Below are 22771 nucleotides of genomic sequence, written 5' to 3' on the forward strand. Positions count from 1 at the left end.
GTATACTGTATATATCCATCCACCACTGGATTATTCACCCAGTGGTGGAGATGTGTATTGCATGCTGTATGTTGTTGTGCCTCAACCTGCCTCAATGCGCTCCAACTATGATATGCAAAACATGCATCAAGGTGCTCTGTCAGTATAAATAAGTGTGGATCCATCTGTACTACAATTTTAAACAAAATTGTAGTCCTTCTAACTAACAGTATACGATCAGAGTCTTGTGCCCCATTTCCCCTTATGAACACATGAAAACAGAGCATGGCCTCATGGAAGGTCATGGTTTCACAGAAGGGTGGTCCTTGGTTTGCTGTTATCCTCTCCCCCATTATGTTTTGCTCCCCTTCCCACACAACCCCCCTCTAGTATCTCTCTAGAGCCGGCTGCAGAATATTATTAAAATAGTGCTCACTAATATACAGGTGAAACTCGAAGAATTTCAATATCATGCAAAAGTTCATTTATTTCAGTAAATTAACTTAAAATGTGAAACTAATATATTTCATAGACTCATTAAATGCAAAGTGACATATTTCAAGTCTTTATTTGTTAAAATTTTGATTACGGCTTACAAATGCAAAATCTCTGAAAATTAGAATATTGTGAAAAGGTTAAATTTGTAGGCTCAAAGTGTCATACTCTATTCAGCTATTTAACGCAAAACACCTGCAAAGGGGTCCTGAGCCTTTAAATGGTCTCCCATTGGGGAAGACTGCTGACCTGACCGTTGTACAGAAAACCATCATTGACACCCCCCACAAGGAGAGAAAGCCTCACACAAGGGACGTTATTCTGATTCACTTGCAAAGGCAAATTCCTTCTCAAATGGACAAAACCATGTGCACTGCAGGGGGGTAGATGTAACATGTGCACAGAGAATTAGATTTGGATGGGGGTTTACTTCAAAGTGAGATCTATATTTCAGTGTAAAAATAAAGCAGTCAGTATTTTATCTGCACAGAACCAAAATAACACCCAAATCTAACTATCTCTGCACATTTTACATCTGCCCCCCCCCTGCAGTGCTCATTGTTTTGTCCATTTGAGAAGGAATTTGCCATTGCGAGTGAATCAGAATAAGGACTAAGGAGTCAAAGAGTGTGAAAGAAAAAGGTGCACATGCAGCATGGATGACCACAATGTAGAGGGGATTGTCAGGAAAAAGCCATTCAAAGGTGTAAGGGAGCTTCACAAGGAGTGGACTGAGGCTGGAGTTAGTGCATCAAGAGCCACCACACACAGACGGATCCTGGTCTTGGGCTTCAAATGTTGTATTTCTCTTGTCAAGTTGCTCCTGAACAACAAACAACATCAAAAGCATCTTACCTGAGCTAAAGAAAAAATAACTAGTTTATTGCTCAGTGGTCCAAAGTCCTTTTTTTCTGATGAGAGCAGATTTTGCATCTCATTTAGAAACCAAGGTCCCAGAGTCTGGAGGAATAATGGGAGGCACACAATACAAGATGCTTGAAGACAAGTGTGAAGTTTCCACAGTTTATTTGGGGAGCCATGTCATCTGCTGATGTTGGTCATCTGTGCTTTATTAAGTCCAGAGTCAACACACCTGTCTACCAGGACATTTTAGAGCACAACATGCTTCCTTCAGCAGACAAGCTTTATAGAGATTCTCATTCACTTTACGGCAGGACTTGGCACCTGTCCACACCTCTAAAAGTTCCAAAACCTGGTTAAATGGCCATGGGATTTCCTGTGGATTGGCCAGCAAACTCACCTTACCTGAACCATTGCCAAGAGAAAGATGAGAGACATGAGACTGAACAATCTAGAAAAGCTAAAGGCCACAATTGAAGCATTCTTCCATAACACCTCAGCAGTGCTATAGGCTGAAAGCATCCATGCCACACCGCAATGAGGCAGTAATTCATGCTTTGGGAGTAAGTACTGAGTACATATACTTGATTATACTTTTCAGAGGGCTGACATTTCTGTATTTCAATTTTTATTATTGATTTCATGTAACATTCTAATTATCTTTGAATTTGGATTTTCATAAACTGTAAACCGTATTCTTTAAAATTATTAAAAAATACTGTAAAACCTTGAAATATCTCACTTTGCATGTAATGAGTCTTAATAATATATTTGTTTCACTTTTTAAGTTAAATTACTGAAATTTACTTTTGCATGGTATTCTAAATTTTTTAGTTTCATCTGAATAATATTTCAAGCAACATGACTCTGGCTTCTGCCCACACAAGTGTCTACAACCACCACATTGACCTGCCTTGATTTCTTCTGGCATCCTTCATCTGTATTCTGTCTGCTGCCACACCTCTTCTATTCTGCTTGTCTCAGCAGCACTGCATGATGTCACACCATCAAGCACCCTGGTTTGACAACAGTATTCGTGATCTCAAGAAAAGGGATTGTATACTTGAAAGACGATGGAGGAAGACAAACCTGGCAGAGGATAAATTAAATCTAACCAAACACATTGGAAAATACCAATCAACAATCACCCGCAAGAAATAAGAGTTCCTTTCAAATGAGATCATGGCAGCAAAAAATAGGCCCGCTCAGCTTTTCAGTACAGTGGACATGCTTTGCAAACCAGCATGCCTGCAGCCTGATGTAACCCTTTTCCAGTCAAGATGCAATGAGTTTTCAAAATTCTTTGCAGATAAAGTATCTATCATCTGGGCTGGAATACCCACAGTGACACCAAAGGAGTACCAACATACCAAGCCTTCCAGTTTAAGTCACCTGCCTTCATGGGACATCTTTGACCAAGTGGATGTACAATACATTGCTGGAATTTCCCGACTGTTGCGTCCCTCCTCCTGTGATCTGGACCCTGCCCCATCCAAACTTATTTTAGAGTGTATGGAAATAATCAACCCTGCATTTGCAAATATAGTTCAATGCTCTTTGCAGACATGCGTTTTTCCCGAACCGCTAAAGGCAGCAATAGTCAGACCACTATCCTTAGCTGGTTCAAATCATTTCTTGCTGGCAGGTCACAGAGAGTTTCATTGGGAGTATACTCTTCACCACCAGTGCAGTTGTCTTGTGGTGTCCCACAGGGTTCTATACTCTCTCCCATGCTTTTTGCAGTATACATGCTCCCACTGGGTGACATAATCAGACGTCATGGCCTGGTCTATCACTGCTATGTAGATGATACACAACTGTACCTGTCCTTTACTCCAGGCACTGATAACACAATAACAACATTAAATGGCTGCCTAGCTGAGCTCCAGGAGTGGATGAGTGCCAGTTGGCTGAGACTGAACCCAGATAAAGCAGAAGTCCTGATGATAAACCACAGGACAAGACGGAATCGGTACATCTGTCAGAATGAACTTAGGTCTACAGTCATTAGGTCGACCCCATTAGGTCGACTGGCTGGAAGGTCGACTGGCTGGAAGGTCGACCTGATTTAAGGTCGACATGGGCCAATGTCGGCATGACTTAAGGTCGAATTTGCATAAAGGTCGACATGAGGAAGGTCGACTGGTCATAAGGTCGACATGGGTTTTTCACTGTTTTTTTATCCGAATGTCGACACAGTCGACATGGGCACAGTTGGCAATAAGAATCGGACCCTCGCATCGGGCACGGTGGCTCGCTTCGCTCGCCACAGCTTTAATAACCTCCTCCACGCCCTAGTGGATGGTAGGGCATGAAATACCGCCTGTCGGCACATGTCGGCTCAAAAAACTGTGAAAAATCTCATGTCGACCTTATGACCAGTCGACCTTCCTCATGTCGACCTTTATGCAAATTTGACCTTAAGTCATGTTGACCTTGGCCCATGTCGGCCTTAAGTCAGGTCGACCTTCCTGCCAGTCGACCTAGTGGGGTCGACCTAATGACTGTAGACCTTAATTCATTCTAATAGATGACCGCTTCCCGGACAAGACAGCAGTATAGCCAACTGACAAGTCTTATGCTGGGTGGCACAGCATTAAAAAACTCTGATCATGTGCGGAATCTTGGTGTGGTACTGGATAGTGGCCTGACACTTAAACATCAGGGGCGAAATGTAATAGGGTGGGATTTTTAGACTTTTGCGATATTTGGTCCAAAACGGCCAAAATCGCAATTTTTCTAAAAATCCCACATGTAAAAGCGCATTTTTTTCCCGTGAATTCACACATTTAAAAGATGCGATTTTCAGTCACACTGAAAATCGCATCCAGATGTTTTCCCATAGGAAACTATAGAACTCGCATATGTAATAGGATGCGAGTTCTAAAGTCGCATATGGGACGTTACCGAAAAGCGCCAAAAAAATAGACCAGCTTCTTGCTGGCGATTTTTACAGAAACATGCACAGATCATTGAGATCTGTGCATGCTTCTGTTGTAAAAAAATTAGTTAAAACTAAACTGCTGGTATCATAAAATCAAAGGAACAATCAAGTTGGGGTTCCCTGGATTTTATAAAACCAGCACCAGGCTCAAGGTACGGCGCTGGTTCCCAAAATACGGGGGACAAAATGACTAGGGGTCCCCCGTATTTTAAGAACCAGCACCGGACACAACCAGCCAGCAGGGTAATGCCACAGCCGGGGGAAACTTATTATATAAGCTCCCGCGGCCAAAGCATTAACCCCCTGGCTGGTCAGCATGGGCAGGGGTCCTGGGGAAGTGGGGACCCCCCCAAATGAAGGGGTCCCCCCCCTCCAGGACTTACCAGCCCATGCTGATAGTCCGGGGCTGTCCCCGATGCCCCTGGGCGGTGGGCATCGGGCTGATGGCTTGTGTAAAAAAAAGAATAAAAACGATTGTTTTGTACTGGCGAACTATGAGTCCCAGCAAGCCTACCCCACATGCTGGGACTTGGAGAACCACAAGTCCCAGCATGAGGGGCATTAAAGGGCCCGCTGGCACTTGTAGTTCTGCAGTACAAAAAATAGTTAACAAAAACACACTGACACACTGTAAAATAAAAGTTTAATACACACAAAACACACACACACTGATACTTACCTACCTTGAGCCCGTAGGTCGGTCCCTGGATCCGGGCTCCAGGGCAGAAGAGTCCGGTTCCGGGGCCTTGGTCCTGGTTCCGGGGCTGGTCCTGGGGTTCCGGGCTCCTGGGCTGCAGAATCCGGGGTCCGGGATCCGAGGTAGTCCCCAGGGGTACCTAAGGAAGGAAATCCTACTCACCTGGTCCCCGGCGACGACCTCGGCATCCTCTCCGGTGACAGCGCTGCTCCCATCTGGTACCCGGCTCGCAGGACTTTGACTGGCGCAGAGATGTTTCCTCCTCGGCGTCTCTAGTCAGAATGATTTCTGGCCAATCAGGAGCCGACTTTCTCGTTCCGGGGCTGGTCCTGGGGTTCCGGGGCTCCTGGGCTGCAGAACTACAAGTGCCAGCGGGCCCTTTAATGCCCCACATGCTGGGACTTGTGGTTCTCCAAGTCCCAGCATGCGGGGTAGGCTTGCTGGGACTCATAGTTTGCCAGTACAAAACAATAGTTTTTATTCTTTTTTTTACACAAGCCATCAGCCCGATGCCCACCGCCCAGGGGCATCGGGGATAGCCCCGGACTATCAGCATGGGCTGGTAAGTCCTGGAGGGGGGGGACCTCTTCATTTGGGGGGTCCCCACTTCCCCAGGACCCCTGCCCATGCTGACCAGCCAGGGGGTTAATGCTTTGGCCGCGGGAGCTTATATAATAAGTTTCCCCCGGCTGTGGCATTACCCTGCTGGCTGGTTGTGTCCGGTGCTGGTTCTTAAAATACGGGGGACCCCTAGTCATTTTGTCCCCCGTATTTTGGGAACCAGCGCCGGACCTTGAGCCTGGTGCAGGTTTTATAAAATCCAGGGAACCCCAACTTGATTGTTCCTTTGATTTTATGATACCAGCACCGGCTTTTTGAGCCCGGGGCTGGTTATGCTTAGGGGGGGGGACTGCACGCCGTTTTTTTTTATTTATTTTTTTTAAACCAAAATCGCATATATGAAAATGCGCACATTTTCAGGACTGAAAATGCGCACATTTTCATGACTAAAAATCGACCGAAATCGCGGCAAATCGCATTTTTTGCCGCTAATTCGCATCTCATTACATATGCGATTTAGCGTCAAAAAACGCGATTTTTAAAGGTGCGATTTCTGGCGAGTTTGGAAAAATCGCACCCTATTACATTTCGCCCCCGGTGTCAGAATCCTCATTCTCTCATCTAAGGAATATAGCCAGAATCAAGCACTTAATTCCCTTAGAAGACCTGCCTTAAGTCATTCATGCATTTATATCATCACGCCTAGACTACTACAATGCTCTCTACCTGGGTCTCCCATCAATAGAATTGCACCACTTGCAGCTGGTACAAAATGCAGCCGACAGACTATTAACTAACCAGCCCCGCTCCTACTCCCTTCACTGGCTACCTGTAAAATGGTGTATTGTTTTCAAGATTGGATTACTCACTTTCAAGGCCCTACATGACCAAGGCCAAAGGTACCTGCAGCAGCTGCTGATTTCTTACTCTCCAACTCGATTACTACGAAGTGTTGAAGAAGGACTACTAACAGTACCCAGTACCCAATTTCCCTGAATTCATCTGGGGGTCGAGCTTTCAACTTTGTTGCTCCAACTCTCTTTCTCGCACAGTGCGAGAAGCCCCGTCTGTAGAATCCTTTAAAACAGACTAAAAACGTATCTATTTACTCAAGCATTTCACGGACATCCACTGTTAAGCTTGTTTTGTATTTTGAGCTGTAAAGACAATGGTAAAGCACTTTGAGTCCTATTGGGAGAAAAGTGCTATATAAATATTATTATTATTATTATGACGACATCAAGCATCTGCACCACAATGAACAAAAAAAAATATTGCCCCAGTTAGAGTCTGAAATTGCTAATTAGAATTAAGATGTCCAGATTCCCATAGACTTTTAGATACCCTAGGCATTTGCCAATACTGCCTACATTTGTAGGGGCAACAGGGACATCTCAGTTAACTTTGAAACTGGTTATTACACAGGAGAAGAATAACTTTGTTTGAGTATTCATTACTGACTGTTTATGGGTTATGAAGGCAAAGGAGATTCTAATGGGAAATTTTGAGATGTCCATTAATTAAAGAAGGTCATGAGAAGAATAAAAGTGTAGCTCAAGCAAGTAGACATTAAGACAGGGAGATTTATTTTTATTTTTATGACTTTACATTTTGCTTTACTATTTTTTCATGAATTATTTTTAAGAAATACAATTACTAAACCATTCATATAATTATTTCAAATATCTGTGCATCATGTTTAAACATTGGGTGGTGATAAATAATGTGTTTTTAACTTTTGCAGAAATGATTTTCTAAAGGAGATAAAGATAATGTCCAGATTAAAGGACCCCAATATAATTCGACTGTTGGCAGTGTGCATTACAGAGGACCCATTATGCATGATAACAGAATATATGGAAAATGGAGATCTAAACCAGTTCCTGTCCCGACAGCAAGCAGAGAATGAACCTCTAAATGCCTCCTCGAACGTGATGTAAGCAGTCTAATATTAGCATAATTGTACAAGAATTTTTTTCTTCAAGTTTCGATCTGGAACAACACTACAGTTATAGTTATAATAGAGAAAATATAGTAAAGTGCTTAATGGATCCTACTTATCAACTGCTGTCTAATGGAACTACTCAATCCCCAAAAAATAGAACACCAAACAGACAGCATTAGATAACAGAATTATCTCTATATTAACAACCAAAATAAGTGTAAAGATTACAAATAAAACCAAATTCAACCAGCTGGTATCAACAATTATACAACAATAAACATGCATAAAAAGAGGACTTAAAACATTAAAGCATATAATAAATCTGCAAAAAAAAGCAATAATGACCATTCAGATTGATAGCTATATTTCATACATCTATATTTATGCAATATCCACAGCGGATTTTAATTATGCAGAAAGATTAGGCAGTCAATTGACTGTAATAAGTCATTTATATCGATAATGTTGTTATATGTTAAACAGTGGTGGCCACAGAGCGTTTATTATATGGTAGGTGGTCAATGTCAGGGTATCCCTTGCTGTGTTTGTCTGGCGTTTCCCAGCATTTGCTAACATCAGCGACTTTCTTAAAGATCCTTTCATAGACATAGATTCTGTGATTCACTGGTGCATTAGGGACGATTATAACATTATTGGTATTACAGAAACATTGTGTAACGAGTCACACAACTGGGCATTATGCATGGAGGGATATACACTCTACAGAAAAGACAGGGAAAATAGAAAGGACGAGGGTGTGTGCCTATATGTAAAAAAATAACTTAACATTGTGTGAGAAAGAAATGAGCACAGGTACAGAGGAAGATTACACGGAGGCTGTGTGGACAGAGATAACCGAAAATAACAAAAAACCTACAGTAATAACAAAATTATAATAGGGGTATGCTATAGACTGCCAAACATAAACGAAAGGGACGAGTCTCTTCTTTTAAACCAAATCAAACAATCATCAGATCAGGGTCAGGTATTAATTATGGGGGATTTTAATTTACCTGATATTGATTGAAAAATTAAACATGTAAAACAGCAAGAAGCAGTGAGTTCCTAAGCTTACTTAAAGATCAGTTTATCACACAAATGGTAGAAGCTCCAACTCGTAATAAGGCATTATTGGATTTGGTATTAACAAATAATATAGATCTTGTTTCAAACACAAAAGTAATTGAACACCTAGGGAACAGTGACCACAATATGGTTTCACTGAAAATCAGCTTCAGTAAATTACATCATAAAGGATCGTCAAAAATACTAAACTCCAGAAAAGCTAACTTCGAATTATTCAGAGAAGCCCTAAAAAGAATTGTGTGTGAAATGGTTTTTGAGGGAAAAAATGCTGGGGAAATGTGGGATACTCTAAAAAATGTACTCAAATCATTAACTAGTAAATAAGGGTTAATTCAATTAAAAAAAGTCACCATGGTTGGACAAAAAAGTTAGGTCAGCAAACAACAATAAAACAAGAGCATTTAAATTCTATCAAAATAACTTAAATGAGGAGGCGTTCACCAAATACAAAGAATAAAACAAAATTTGCAAAGGGGCAATCAAAGTAGCTAAAAGGGATTATGAAGAGCGCATAGCCGCTGAAAGTAAAAGTAACCCCAAGAAGTTTTTCAAATAAATAAATAGTAAACATATAATGAAGGACAACATAGGCCCACTAACCCATATTACTGGAAAAACTTTTACGGAGAATAAGGGAAAAGCAGAACTGTTAAATTAGTTGTTCTCATCAGTGTTTAGCAGGGATAGCCGACTGTGGAATGCACACATACCACAAATGAGATGAAGAAGCCGGACCTCAATATTGATTTCTCTACCGAGGACATAATAATGAGACTCAGCAAAATCAAAACAAATAAATCACCTGGGCCAGATGGGATTCATCCTAGGGTACTAATGGAATTAAGGGAGGAATTAGCTTCCCCTCTACATTATATCTTTGATAATTCACTTTCATCAGGAAAGGTACCAAAAGACTGGAGAATAGCATAGGTAGTGCCATTATTCAAAAAAGGAAAAAAGGAGGATCCCCCTAATTACAGACTTGTTAGTTTAACATTAATAGTGTGTAAACTATTTGAAGGATTTTTAAGAGATGGTATCCAGGAATATATAGACCTTCATAGTTTACTCAGTAATAACCAGCATGGGTTCGTGAAAAATCGTTCATGCCAAACTAATCTACTTGGTTTCTTCTATGAAGAGGTTAGCAAAAACCTTGATAATGGAAACGCTCTAGATGTTATTTTCCTAGATTTTGCTAAAGCCTTCGACACCGTACCACACAAGAGGTTGATAAATAAAATGGAGGACCTGGGATTAGGGGCAAATATCTGTAGATGGGTAGGGAACTGGCTGTGTAATAGAGAACAAAGAGTGGTCGTGAACAGTGCCATATCAAATATGATACCAGTACTAAGTGGAGTGCCACAGGGTTCGGTTCTAGGGCCCATTTTATTTAACATTTTTATTAACGATATTGGGATGGGGTTACTCAGCAATGTATCCATCTTTGCGGATGATACAAAACTGAGCAGAGGTATTAAATCATCAGAAGATATCACCACACTTCAAAATGATTTTGACAATCTAGATAAGTGGGCAAAAAAATGGAAGATGAGGTTCAATGTGGACAAATGCAAGGTCATGCACCTTGGGAGACATAACCAGTGTGCTAGTGATAACCTAAGCGGGGATGAATTGGGTAATTCAGTACTCAAAAAGGATCTAGGAGTCCAAATAGACAACAAACTGGGTTGTAGTGCTCAATGTAATATAGCAACAAAAAAGGCCAACAAAATTCTAGCATGTATTAAAAGGGGCATGGAAACTAGGGACTCAAAAGTAACTATTACTCTGTTCAAATCATTGGTTAGACCTCAACTCGAATACAGAGTACAATTCTGGGCCCCACACTATAAAAAGGACATCATAGAATTAGAAAAAATCCAAAGAAGAGCAACAAAGCTTATTAGGGGAATGGAGAATTTAAGCTACGCGGAAAGATTAAGCACTAGCACTACACTAGAGAAGAGATGTTTAAGGGGGGATATGCTCTACATGTATAAATATATAAGGGGTTAATATGAGTTTAGATTAGAAGAAAAAAGATTTTGTTCATCTAGAAGAAAAAAATTCTTTACAGTCAGAGCAGTCAAACTTTGGAACTCTCTTCCTGGAGAAGTGGTGTCGGCAGACACTATAAATAAGTTTAAAATAAGGTTGGATAAACATTTATTGGTTAAAAACATCCATGGGTACGAATAAGTAACATAATCTGTCTTTAAAATATCAGAACATACTATACAACAAGGGATAAGCTACTATAAACATGGGTTGAACTAGATGCACGCAGTCTTTATTCAGCCTCACCTACTATGTAACTATGTAATTTGAGGACACAGCATTTGATCACTTGCTTCAATGTTGCATGTTCACATTACAGAAGACAAAGACATTGGCCTAGGCCTACAAAAAAATGGGTGACACCCCCCTCCTTATGTTGATGCCCAGCACCATAGAAAAGGGACTGTCTTGGGAAATCTAGTAATAAATGTATGAAGGATCTTGATAATGTTCACACACCTCTAGAGTTCTGTATTCCTGAAGTTTACAATGTGACCATAGTCACATTCTGTTACTGCTTTGAAGTACTGTAACAAATGTAACGTGGCGGGTACATGCGCGAGGTGGTGGGCAGAGCCCTCAGCCAGGGCCACTGTTAGAATGGCCATGGCACACCCTACATTTTGACCTCTTCCGGCAAATGTCCGCAGTCTGCAGATAGCTAGGCTTCACCTATAATCGTCACGTTCGTAGGAGCGAGTTAGGCCTGCTCCGACCCTGAGGCAACCAGGTCTTACGTGATTACAAAACCACGGCGATCGTCAGGAGATCTAACTAACGGACGCTATCTGGATAGAACACCCTGACTGACGGCACCAGGCCAAGGACAGGGAGCATGACTTAGTCACAGACACCAGATATAGATGGACCGGGGTGCCACCAAATATAAACACACCAAAGCAAAGACTGGATAGACAATAGCAGACAGTACCCCAAAACTGGTGTAAACCCACAACCGTGGGCCTTTCCGTATCTAGGGGAAAAAAAGAAAAGAAAATAATTGAAGAACTCATTCAACAGTATTGCTTTTCCCTTTTCCTCTGTAACCTTTCTACCATTGGTGTCCGTTAGTGGACCTATGTTTTCCTTAATTATACGCTTACTATTTATAAATGTAAAAAAATTTGGGGGTTGGATTTGCTTTCAGTAGCTATTCGTACCTCATATAATCTTTTAGCTGCCTTGATGACCTCTTTACAAGTTTTGTTTGATTCCTTATATTTGGTGAATGCCTCCTCATTTAAGTTACTTTTATAAAGGTTAAATGCTCTTGTTTTATAGTTGATGGCTGACCTTACTTTTTTGTCTAACCATGGTGGCTTTTTTTTTGTTGTTGAATTTAGCCTTATTTTCTCTCGGAATGTATTTATTGGTTAATGGAATTAGTACCTTTTTCAAAGTATTCCACATCCCTTCTGCATTTTTACCTGCCATAACTGTTTCCCACCCAATTCCTTTAAGGGCTTTCCTGAATAATTAAAAGTTCGCTTTTCTGAAGTATAGTATTTTTGCCATTCCTTTTTCGTAAATTTTCTTGAAGTTGATTTAGAGGGAAACCATATTATGGTCACTGTTCCCAAGTTGCTCAATTACTCTTGTATTTGAAACTACATCTATGTTGTTTGTTAGTACTAATCCAAAAGTGCCTCATTACGAGTTGGTGCTTCTACTTTATTGTGTAATAAATTGGTCTTTAAGCATGTTTAAGAACCCAGTGCTTCTAGTTGATTTACATGATTAATTTACCCAATTGATGTCTGGTAGATTGAAATCCCCCCAAATTATCACCTGACCTTGGTTTGATGATTGTTTGATTTGGTTTAAAAGAAAAGACTCCTCCCGTTCGCTTATGTTTGGTGGTCTATAGCATACCCCTATTATTATCTTGTTATTCGGTTTGTTACTATGGTCTGTTATCTCGGCCCACACTGCTTCTGAATTGTATTCCTGTGTATATACTGTATGCTCATTTTTTTCTCACACGATGATAAATTATTATTTACATACAGACACACACACCCTCCTCTTTTATTTTAACTATCTTTTCGGTATAATGTAAATCCCTCTATATTTATTGCCCAGTTGTGCGAATCATTACACCATGTTTCTGTTATACCAATGTTGTCGTATTCATCCCTACTTACCACAGATTCTAGCTCCGCGAATTTACCCGATAAGCTTTGTGCATTGGCCAGTAAGCATTTAAGTTTGTATTTACTTTCAGTGTTTTTATTATTATTATGTATGATTTTAATACTCGAGTTGTCAGTATTCTTGACAAACTTCCTCTTTCTTATGTCCCCCTTTTTAGACTCATTGGGGTTCTCCCCAGCTTGATTATTACCCGACCAATTCGTATTTTTGGAACTTACTCCATCCTTTTGTCTAATATCTGTTGCACAAAAGTCCTTTAGTGAGGTATCACATTTAGCATTACAAGGCAATGATGAGTCACCCTTGGAATTACCCTCGATTATACCCTTGTTAACCCCCAGCACACTACCTATGCCTATCTCCTCCCCCCATTCTCCATCCCCCAGTTGTTTCTTGACCCTAATGAAACTATTCTCTCTACCGGTCCCATAATAACTGGCTACCCCCACCCCCCCCTCCTTTTGCCTAGTTTAAAATCTCCTCCAACCCTCTAACCATCCTTCCCCCAGAAGAGATGGTGTCTGACTGAGAAGTCCGCCCAGTGTTCCACGAAGCCCTCTTTCCTACACCAGTCCTTGAGCCACACATTTACCTCCCTGATCTCCCTCTGTCTCCCTGGGCTAGAGCGTGGTACAGGTAATATTTTTGAGAAAATTGCCCTAGATGTCCTCGCCTTTAATTTCTTACCTAATTCCCTATAATCTTTCTTGAGGACATCCCACCTACCATTAACTTTGTTGTTAGTGCCTATGTGCACTAAGACCACCGGGTTGTTCCCAGCCCCTCCCAACAATCTGTCTATTCGGTCCACGATATGCCGCACCCGACCACCCGGGAGGCAACAGACCATGCGGCGATCACGGTCCGATAGCAAATTGCCCTATCTGTTCTCATGATGATAGAATCCCCTACCACCAGTATCTGACTTGGTACCCTGCTAGCTGCCATCCCGATTGAGCTAGAGGTACCGTTCCTCTGGGTGCTAGAGGGAACAGACTGCTCCAGCTCAGGTTTCTTTATTATTCCAGAGTGTTTCTCAGGTGTCCTCAGAGGTTTGTGCACGCCCAAATCTGTATTACCCGTGTTCGGCAGTGACTTTGACTGAGGACTGGTCTGGAGACGCGCTCATGCTTGTCAATCAGGGGGTGTGGCCAGGGAGGAGACTGGGTGGAGAGACCAGGTAACAGGGAGAGATGTGGGCAGAAACAAACAGGAGGAGGGAGGAGCTCTGAGGGACATTGCCAAATTAGAAGAAAGCTTCCACCTCATGGTGGAAACTTTGGAGGATCAGGGGGATATAGCAATAGATGAGAAGGGTGAGCCAGGTAGCTGGGTCACAGTCAGAAGGGGTAGTAGGGGGAGGAAGAGGCAGGCCAGTGCTGACAACAAATCCCAATAGATTCCCCAGACTGGATGAAACTACTGCGGATGTTACTTCAATACTGGTAGGGTCAGATGTCACCGGCACCTCTAGCACCCAGAGGACTGGCACATCAGACTTAGTGAGGGCTAGGGAATCAGGGACCAAAAGATAAATGGTGGTGGTAGGGGATTCTATCATCCATAAGACAGAAAGGGCAATCTGCTACCGGGACCGTGATAGTCACACAGTCTGTTGTCTTCCGGGTGCTCGAGTATGGCATATTGCAGACCGGGAGGACAGATTACTGGGAGGGGCTGGGAAAGACCCAGCGGTCATGGTGCAGGTAGGGTGTCCTTAAAAATTATTTCAGGGATTTAGGACAAAAATTAAAAGCAAGGACATCCAAGGTAATTTACTCAGAAATCTTACCTGTGCCACGCACTAGTCTAGGGAGACAAAGGGAACTTATGGACGCATGGCTAAAGGGATGGTGTAGGAAAGAGTGGAATGGGTTCCTAGAGCACTGGTTGGACTTTTCAGACAGGCGCCATCTATACGGCAGAGACAGATTGTACGTCAATGGAAAGGGCACGGCAGGATGAAGTGTTGGGAGGCAGGATGGTTAGAAGTTTGGAGGAGTCTTTAAACTAGACATGGGGGGGATGCAGATATAAACTATGGGCATGTAAGACAGAACAGTGAGGACCGGGCAATTAAGAGATTGGAGGTTGGAGAAGGGGGGTTGGGGAGTAAAACTAGAGTCAGTAAGAAATCAATAGAGTATTGAGATCTCAACCTAGCCTTAACAGAAGCAACTAAAAATAAACATAAACTAAAATGCTTACTGGCTAATGCAAGAAGCTTAACAGGAAAAACCGGGGAACTAGAAACTGTGGTCACTAAGGATGATTATGACATTATTGGTAACAGAAACATGGTGTAATGAGTCGCACAACTGGGCATTAAGCATGGAGGGATATACTCTCTACAGGAAAGACAGGGAAAATAGAAGGGGCGGGGGTGTGTGCCTTTATGTAAAAAAATAACATTGTATGAGAAAGAAATGAGCTCAGGTATAGAGGGAGATAATACGGAGGCCGTGTGGGCAGAGATAACTGATAACAAAAAACCTAATAATAAAAATTTAATAATGGTATGCTACAGACCGCCGACCGTGAATGATAGGGACGAGTCTCTAACTTTAAACCAAATCAAAAAATCGTCAGATCAGCGGCAGGTATTAATTATGGGGATTTTAATTTTCCAGACATTGATTGAAAAAAACAGACATGTAAATCAGCAAAATGCAGTTCCTAAGCTTACTCAAAGATCAGTTCACACTAACAGTAGAAGCTCCAACTCATAATGAGGAACTATTGTATTTAGTACTAACAAATAACATAGATTTAGTTTCAGACACCAAAGTAATTGAACATCTGGGGAACAGTGACCACAACATGGTTTCACTGGAAATCAACTTCTGTAAACTACAACATTCAGTACTGGCAATATACTAAACTTCAGAAAAGCTAACTTTCAGGGAAGCTCTGAAAGAAATGGAATTGGAAGCTGTATTTGAGGGGAAGAATGCAGTGGGATACACTAAAAAATGTGCTTGAATCATTAACTACTAAATACATACCAAAAGTCAATAAGGGTAAATTCAATAAAAAAAGCCATCATGTTTGGACAAAAAGTAAGGACAGCAATCAACAATAAAACAAGAGCGTTTAAAATCTATAAAAATAACATAAATGAGGAGGTGTTCAACTACAAAGAATCAAACAAAATTTGTAAAGGGGTAATCAAAGTAGCTAAAAGGGAAAATGAAGAGCTCATAGCCACTGAAAGCAAAACCAACCCCAAGAAGTTTTTCAAGTACATAAATAGTAAGCGAATAATTAAAGAGAACATATACCCATTAACCACTATCAATGGTAAAAGTTTTACAGAGGATAAGGGAAAAGCAGAACTGTCAAATGGGTTCTTCTCGTCAGTGTTTACAAGGGGAGAGCAGACAGTGGAACGCACAGGTACCACAAATGGGACAAACAAGCCAGATCTCAATATTGATTTCACAACCGATGAGATAATATTGCGGCTCAGCAAAATCAAAACAAACAAATCACCAGGGCCAGATGGGATTCATCCTAGGGTACAAATGGAATTAAAGGAGGAACTAGCGACCCCTCTATATTACATTTTTGTAAGGTAAGGTACCAAAAGACTGTAGAATAGCAGAGGTAGTGCCAGTATTCAAAAAAGGAAAAGGGGGTGACCCAGCTAATTACAGACCTGTGAGCTTAACACCAATAGTGGGTTAAATATTTGAAGGATTTCTAAGGGATGGTGTCCAGGAATATTTAGACCTTCATAGTTTACTTAATATTAACCAGCATGGGTTCCTGAAAATTTGTTCATACCAAACAAATTTACTAGGCTTCTATGAGGAGGTTATCAAAAACCTTGATAATGGAAACGCTGTAGATGTGGTCTTCCTAGATTTTGATAAAGCAAAAGCAGTACCACACAAGAGGTTGATAAATAAAATGGACCTGGGATTAGGGGCAAGTATCTGTAGATGGGTAGCGAACTGGCTGTGTAATAGAGAACAAAGAGTGGTTGTGAACAGTGCCGTATCAAATATGATATCTGTACTAAGAGGAGTGCCACAGGGTTCGGTACTAGGGCCCACTTTATTTAACATATTTATTATTGATATTGGGTTGGGGTTACTCAGCAATGTATCCAACTTTGCTGATGACACAAAATTGAGTAGAGTTATTAAATCAACAGAGAATGTCTCTGCGCTTCAAAATGATCTTAACAATCTAGATGAGTGGGCAAAAAAGTGGAAGATGAGGTTCAATGTAGATAAATGCAAGGTTATACACCTTGGGAGACATAACTAGTGTGCTAGTTATAACCTAAGCGGGGAGGCATTGGGTAATTCAGTACTTGAAAAGGATCTAGGAGTCCAAATAGATAACAAACTAATTCGGGGAATGGAGAATTTAATCTACGAGGAGAGATTGAGCAATTTGGGACCATTTACACTAGAGAATAGACATTTAAGGGGGACATGCTCAACATGTACAAATATATCAAGGGCCAATACAAGGAACTGTCCAACACCATTTTTACTGCAAGAAAGGAATCTACGACACAAGGGCATGAGTTTAGATTAGAAGATCTCGTTCCCTTAGAAGAAATTTTTTTGGTACTTATGTATTATCTGGACTCCCATGTTAAATGCACCCCATTTTTTCGTACCCCTACTATCCAAATACGCATGGAGTTGATTTTATATAGTTATATATGTGCCCGAAGCGTGGCGAGCGCAGCGAGTCCCGTGAGGGGACACGGTCTCATAAGAAAAACGGGAGCCCAGATATTACATAAGTACAATTTTTTTTTACGGTCAGAGCAGTCAAACTGTGGAACTAATAAATATGTTTAAGATAAATTTGGACAAACATTTATTGGTTAAAAACATCATAACATACTATATAACAAGGGATAAGCTATTAAAACCTAGGTTGAACTCAATGGACGCAAGTCTTTATTCAGCCTTATCTACTATGTAACTATGTAACTGCCGAGCGTGGGTAATACGGATTTGGGAGAGGGCAAACCTCTGAGGACACCTGAGAAACACTGTGGAATAATAAAGAAAACCAAGGGTAAAGAAAACCAGTGAGGAGACTGGGCGGAGAGACCAGGTAACGGGGAGAGATGTTGGCAGAAAGTAACATGAGGAGGGAGGAGCTGTTTCTTTCCGCCCACATCTCTCCCAGTTACCTCGTCTCTTTGCCCAGTGTCCTCCCCGGTCGCGCCCCCTGATTGACGAGCACGAGCGCATCTCCAGACCAGTCCTTAGTCAAAGTCACTGCCGAGTGTGGGTAATACGGATTCAGGAGAACGCAAACCTCTGAGGACCCCTAAGAAATACTCTGGAATAATAATGAAAATCAAAGCTTCCTGGTAACCAAGGGCATTTTGTGATCCAGCTCATATTACAGTGGTTGGAGACCAATGTTAATGGTACACTTGCACTTTTTTTGGGGTGCTATTTCACTGATGGTGAAGGGATCTATTGCTAAAATGATCAACATACTGCACTAGGAGGTGCCCATCTCACTTATTTTCCATATATATATATATATATATATATATATATAGATACACAGAACAAGTTCTCCAATATGCGCTAAATACAATAAATTAGTCGGTCGCTGTAGACACTTAGTTCCCCACTAGTAGGAACTACTACTACACATAAACACCAACAATAGTGTCTTCAGCGCCCTATCTATCTATCTATCTATCTATCTATCTATCTATCTATCTATCTATATATATATATATATATATATATATATATATATCTATATATATATATATAGATATATCTATAAATATATCTCTCTATATATATATAGAGAAAAATGTATGTATACAGTATATGCATGCATGTATGTTATGTGTATTATGTTTAAAATAAAGAGTGTGTGTCCTGCTAGGAGGGGAGTCAGCCACAAAAGCAATATTGATGGCTTTCAATGAACGGATTCAAACTACAAATTGCAGGGGAGGAGAGGTGCCCCCTTGGGATCAGGAACCCAGCAGCAGATGACAATTTTCTCCCAGAGTTACAACTTTGATCAGAGCCCATAAAAGGTTTTTTGAGATCAAGTATTTGCTAGATGTAAATCTAGAGGTACAGTAGCAGTGAATTCTACTTCTTGAGCATAGCCGAGTACCAGGGCTGCTATATGATTAGACAAGACCCATTACTATGGGAGCATGGCTACCAGAGGGGGAGTGAATATATAATTTTATCGAAAATGGGCCTGATTCAGCAATCTATGCAAATGCCATCGCAGCCACAATGTAGCACGCAGTGCTGTTGCAACTATATGTAAAGTCACAGCCACCACCCACTGTAGGAGTTTCAGATCTGCTGCTTGTGTGCAAAGACACAGACATCAGATGCACATTAGTCAATAATCTGTGTTTGGAGTAACCCTATGGTCACATATGTCTCCAGAAGTACTGTAGGATTATAAATGTCTATATTGCAGTGATAAGCTGCGTCATGCCCCTGAAATGGTTACTACTCTCCTATTACCTCCAACAAACTCTCCTGCCTGTCACTCACTTTTCAAATAAAACCTCACTGCATCCATTGCGTAGCGCAATTTTGCCGCATGCACAGTGGCAAAAAAATCATTCCACAGCATATAACATTGACATTACATCCCTGAATCAGAATCTATGTTCCTTGTGGTGGGTTTGCATGGTTATTGAACTTAAGTTCTTCAATACTCTATTCAGAGTTTGTACATATAACTGAAAAGGAAATAGAAAAAAACTCACCTTTATAAATAAATAAATAAATCACGCTCATCTGGCATCAATTAGAGGGTTTAGTGACACAAACGTTACACCCCAGATGTAATAATAAAGGCCCTTATTCTGGTTCACTCACAAAGACAAGTTACTTCTCCTTACATCTGCCCCCTTGCAGTGCACATGGTTTTGTCCATTTGAGAAGCAATTTGCCTTTGTGAGTGAACCAGAATAAACCCCAAAGGGTAGAGCAAGCTATTAAAATTAAATTCATAAGGCAGTCCATCGTTTGTGATGCCTCTGGTCAGAAGACGAACAGCGGCATCCCGATAACATATATACTTACCTTCTACTTTTAACCCTTTATACCTGATCCTAACCCTCCAATCCCCCCCCCCCTGTAGAATAACATTAACCTGCAGATGATCTTATCCATATCACAAACTCTAGTAAATTCTCTACTTTCTTGCTCTACCTTGATGCTGAAAAAGTGTTTGATAGGATCTGCTAGGATTTCATAAAGGCTGTCCTTGAAGTGTTTTATGTCACTGGTGAGTTCTTTACTAGGATCCTAGCTTAATACTCTGCCCCCTCTGCCAAAGTTCATATTAATTTTATTTTACCACCTCTGACCTGTTCCTAATTAGCAATGAAACCTGGCAGGGCTATTGTCTATCCTCCCTAATCTCCAATCTTGTGATAGAATATTTTGCCTTTTAAATTTGATTCCATCCTGCCTTGGAGTGGGGAACACTCACTCCAAGATTTGTTTTTGCATATGATATCCTTCTTTCACTCATTCAACCATTATCTTTCCTCCTCAATCTTTTACTGTTCTGTGGTCTCATAACTATGGTAGTGTCTGAGCACTATCCCTCCAGGCGCTTATGGATGTAAATTTAATTTAATAGGATTTCAAATAAATTGATATAATATATGTCACCTGCTGCAATTGGCCCATAGGATTTGGTCAGAATCCCAACATACTGATGGAAATATACAAACTTATGGTCACTGTGACAGGTGCAAGAAAAATAATAAAAAATATAAAAAATATATATAATCTACTGTAGAACATGATATATTCTAATTTGCATAAAATATGTTTGTTTATTTTGTATCTTTTCTTTGGTCCCACAGCACTACCTTTAACTTCAAAATTAGCTATTCAATTAAGAAACCACGCTACTCTATGTTCCCTCTCCAACTGCTGAGGCCCTATTTCCATTTTAAGGGCCACATTCAATGAGAAAAATTCACCATGCAAGGCGAGAGATTTTTTCTCTTGCCATGCACTCGCCCTGTTCCGGAGGGCTCGCTGTCTCTCCTGCTCCCACTATTCAATGTGGTTAAGACTCACCGCCACTCGCGGCGAGTCTTAACCCCTGCAGCGGACGAGCGCCGCGGCAGGGAGCCGGGGGACGGTGGCAGCAGGGGAGATTAAAGTCTCCCTGGCTGCCCCAGAACATTTGTGGAGGGGAGGAGGGCTCCCCGGGAACTAGGCAGCACAAGCTGCCTCCCCCTATAGCCAGCGGGGGACCCAGTATTCACTGCACCCGATCGTGCATATGTAATGATCGGGTGCAATGAATATATGAATATCTAATGAGCGGCTCGAGAGCTCCGGCCCCCTGCTGGCTGCTCTGTGTAAAAAAAAAAAAAATTAAAAAAATATATATTTTTTTAATTAAATATATAAGCACATGAATAAAAATAACATGCCCCTTCACAGAAAAAAAAATCCTGATTTTTTGACACCAAAATTAAAAAATAAAAACCTTTTAGTTTAAAAGTTCACATTCTAGTTCTCCATGAAAAGATGGAGAATTGCTGCACGGAAAGACACGGCGAAAATCACTTAAAAAGACGGCGAAAATATCACATTGAATAGGGTGGTTCACTTTTGGAGAGCAAAATGCTCCTTCCAACGCGAAAATAGCACAAACTCGCCATAAAACACGGCAAATTTTTCTCATTGAATATGGCCCTATATGGTAATCCAGAAAGATTTGATACATCACATCCTGCTAGGATCTCCTTTTCCATGAGAAATTCCAGCCGCTCTTCTCCAAAAAGCAGGCTGTTTTGACTTGTTGCAACATCTCTTGGCTGGGCAGGAGCAATCAGTAGAATATTTTTTTTTTTTTACCTATTTTAGACCCTACCTTCTTTTATGACATCCAGAAAGCACTGATGCATTTCATCTGGAATCACAGACCACCAACCCCAGATATTTTCCAATGTTTTGAAAAGACCAGTAGTTGCAGGTGGTAGTGGTCTCACTAACATTAACATTTATTAACTCACCTTTCACTTCTCACAAATTAGTACCTCCTACTCACCTCTGGGCTCCATGTACTGACTTGACTTAGAATCCACTCATGTATACCTTCCCTACCTGAGCCTTGGACCCCTTCTTTCAAAATCAACATTTCTCTCTATGATCTACACTTCCCTATTCTACCCTCTGCCCCCCCAAACATTAGATTTGGCATATGGAGGAGATAACCTGCTAGCTTCATGACCACATGTTCAATCAAATTTTGGGCCCATGGCTCTCTGTTTATTGCAGATTACTGTCCCTTCCTTCCCCTGGGCTTTGAGTTCATGCTGGGACCCATAGGTGAAGTCCACATCTTGCATTATTTTCACCAAGCAGACAGAGCTTATACACCAGTTATAGCAAATAGGTGTTCCGTATCCTCCACCTTTGTAGCTTCCCTCCCTTGTAGCTTCCCTCTTATTTTCTGCTTTGTTATAAAGCAGAGATATAGACTGAACAGGAAAAAAACAACGTCCATATCACATGACCACCTCTGCATCCAGTTGGAGCAGATTGAGGAAGTGCAGTGTATTTTATAGTATAGAAGTATGAGTGGAATGTATGTAGGTGTGAGTGGCAAGTATTATTAGGGAAAGACAAAAAGAGGGAGGATGGGAAGGGATGATGACATGGCAAAATGTACAAGGAAGGGGAGGGAAGAGTAAGGAAGAGGAAGGAGAAAAAAGAAAAAAGGAGAGCAAGCAGGGAAAGAGGAAGGAGTTGTGTGTGTGTGTGTGAACAATTGGTTCTGGGGAAGAGGGAGGTACCAGGCAGGAATATCAAAAATAAAACTCAAGGTTTCTTAGAGTTATATAAACATATAAACAGAGATTGAGCAGTATGCAGTAAATGCCATGGGTCCCAAAGTTTATCAAATGATCTAGAAGAGTTTTTTTTTATTATTGCTCTGCATGTATTTCATGCAATGGACAAAGCAATGGACAAGA

At 41.1% G+C, this 22771-nt stretch overlaps 1 protein-coding gene across 1 annotated transcript in view; it reads left to right on the forward strand.

Annotated features, from left to right (window-relative positions):
• DDR2 (discoidin domain receptor tyrosine kinase 2) overlaps positions 1 to 22771 on the forward strand; it is a 589808-nt gene that overhangs the window by 502766 nt on the left and 64271 nt on the right. The window contains exon 14 of the mRNA XM_083156673.1: positions 7282 to 7473. Within this exon, the coding sequence (XP_083012799.1) occupies positions 7282 to 7473 (192 nt within the window). The remainder of the gene's footprint in view (positions 1 to 7281; positions 7474 to 22771) is intronic.

This window comes from Crinia signifera, chromosome 8 (genome assembly GCF_055691185.1).
Source record: "Crinia signifera chromosome 8, ASM5569118v1, whole genome shotgun sequence".
Classification (NCBI taxonomy): domain Eukaryota; kingdom Metazoa; phylum Chordata; class Amphibia; order Anura; family Myobatrachidae; genus Crinia; species Crinia signifera.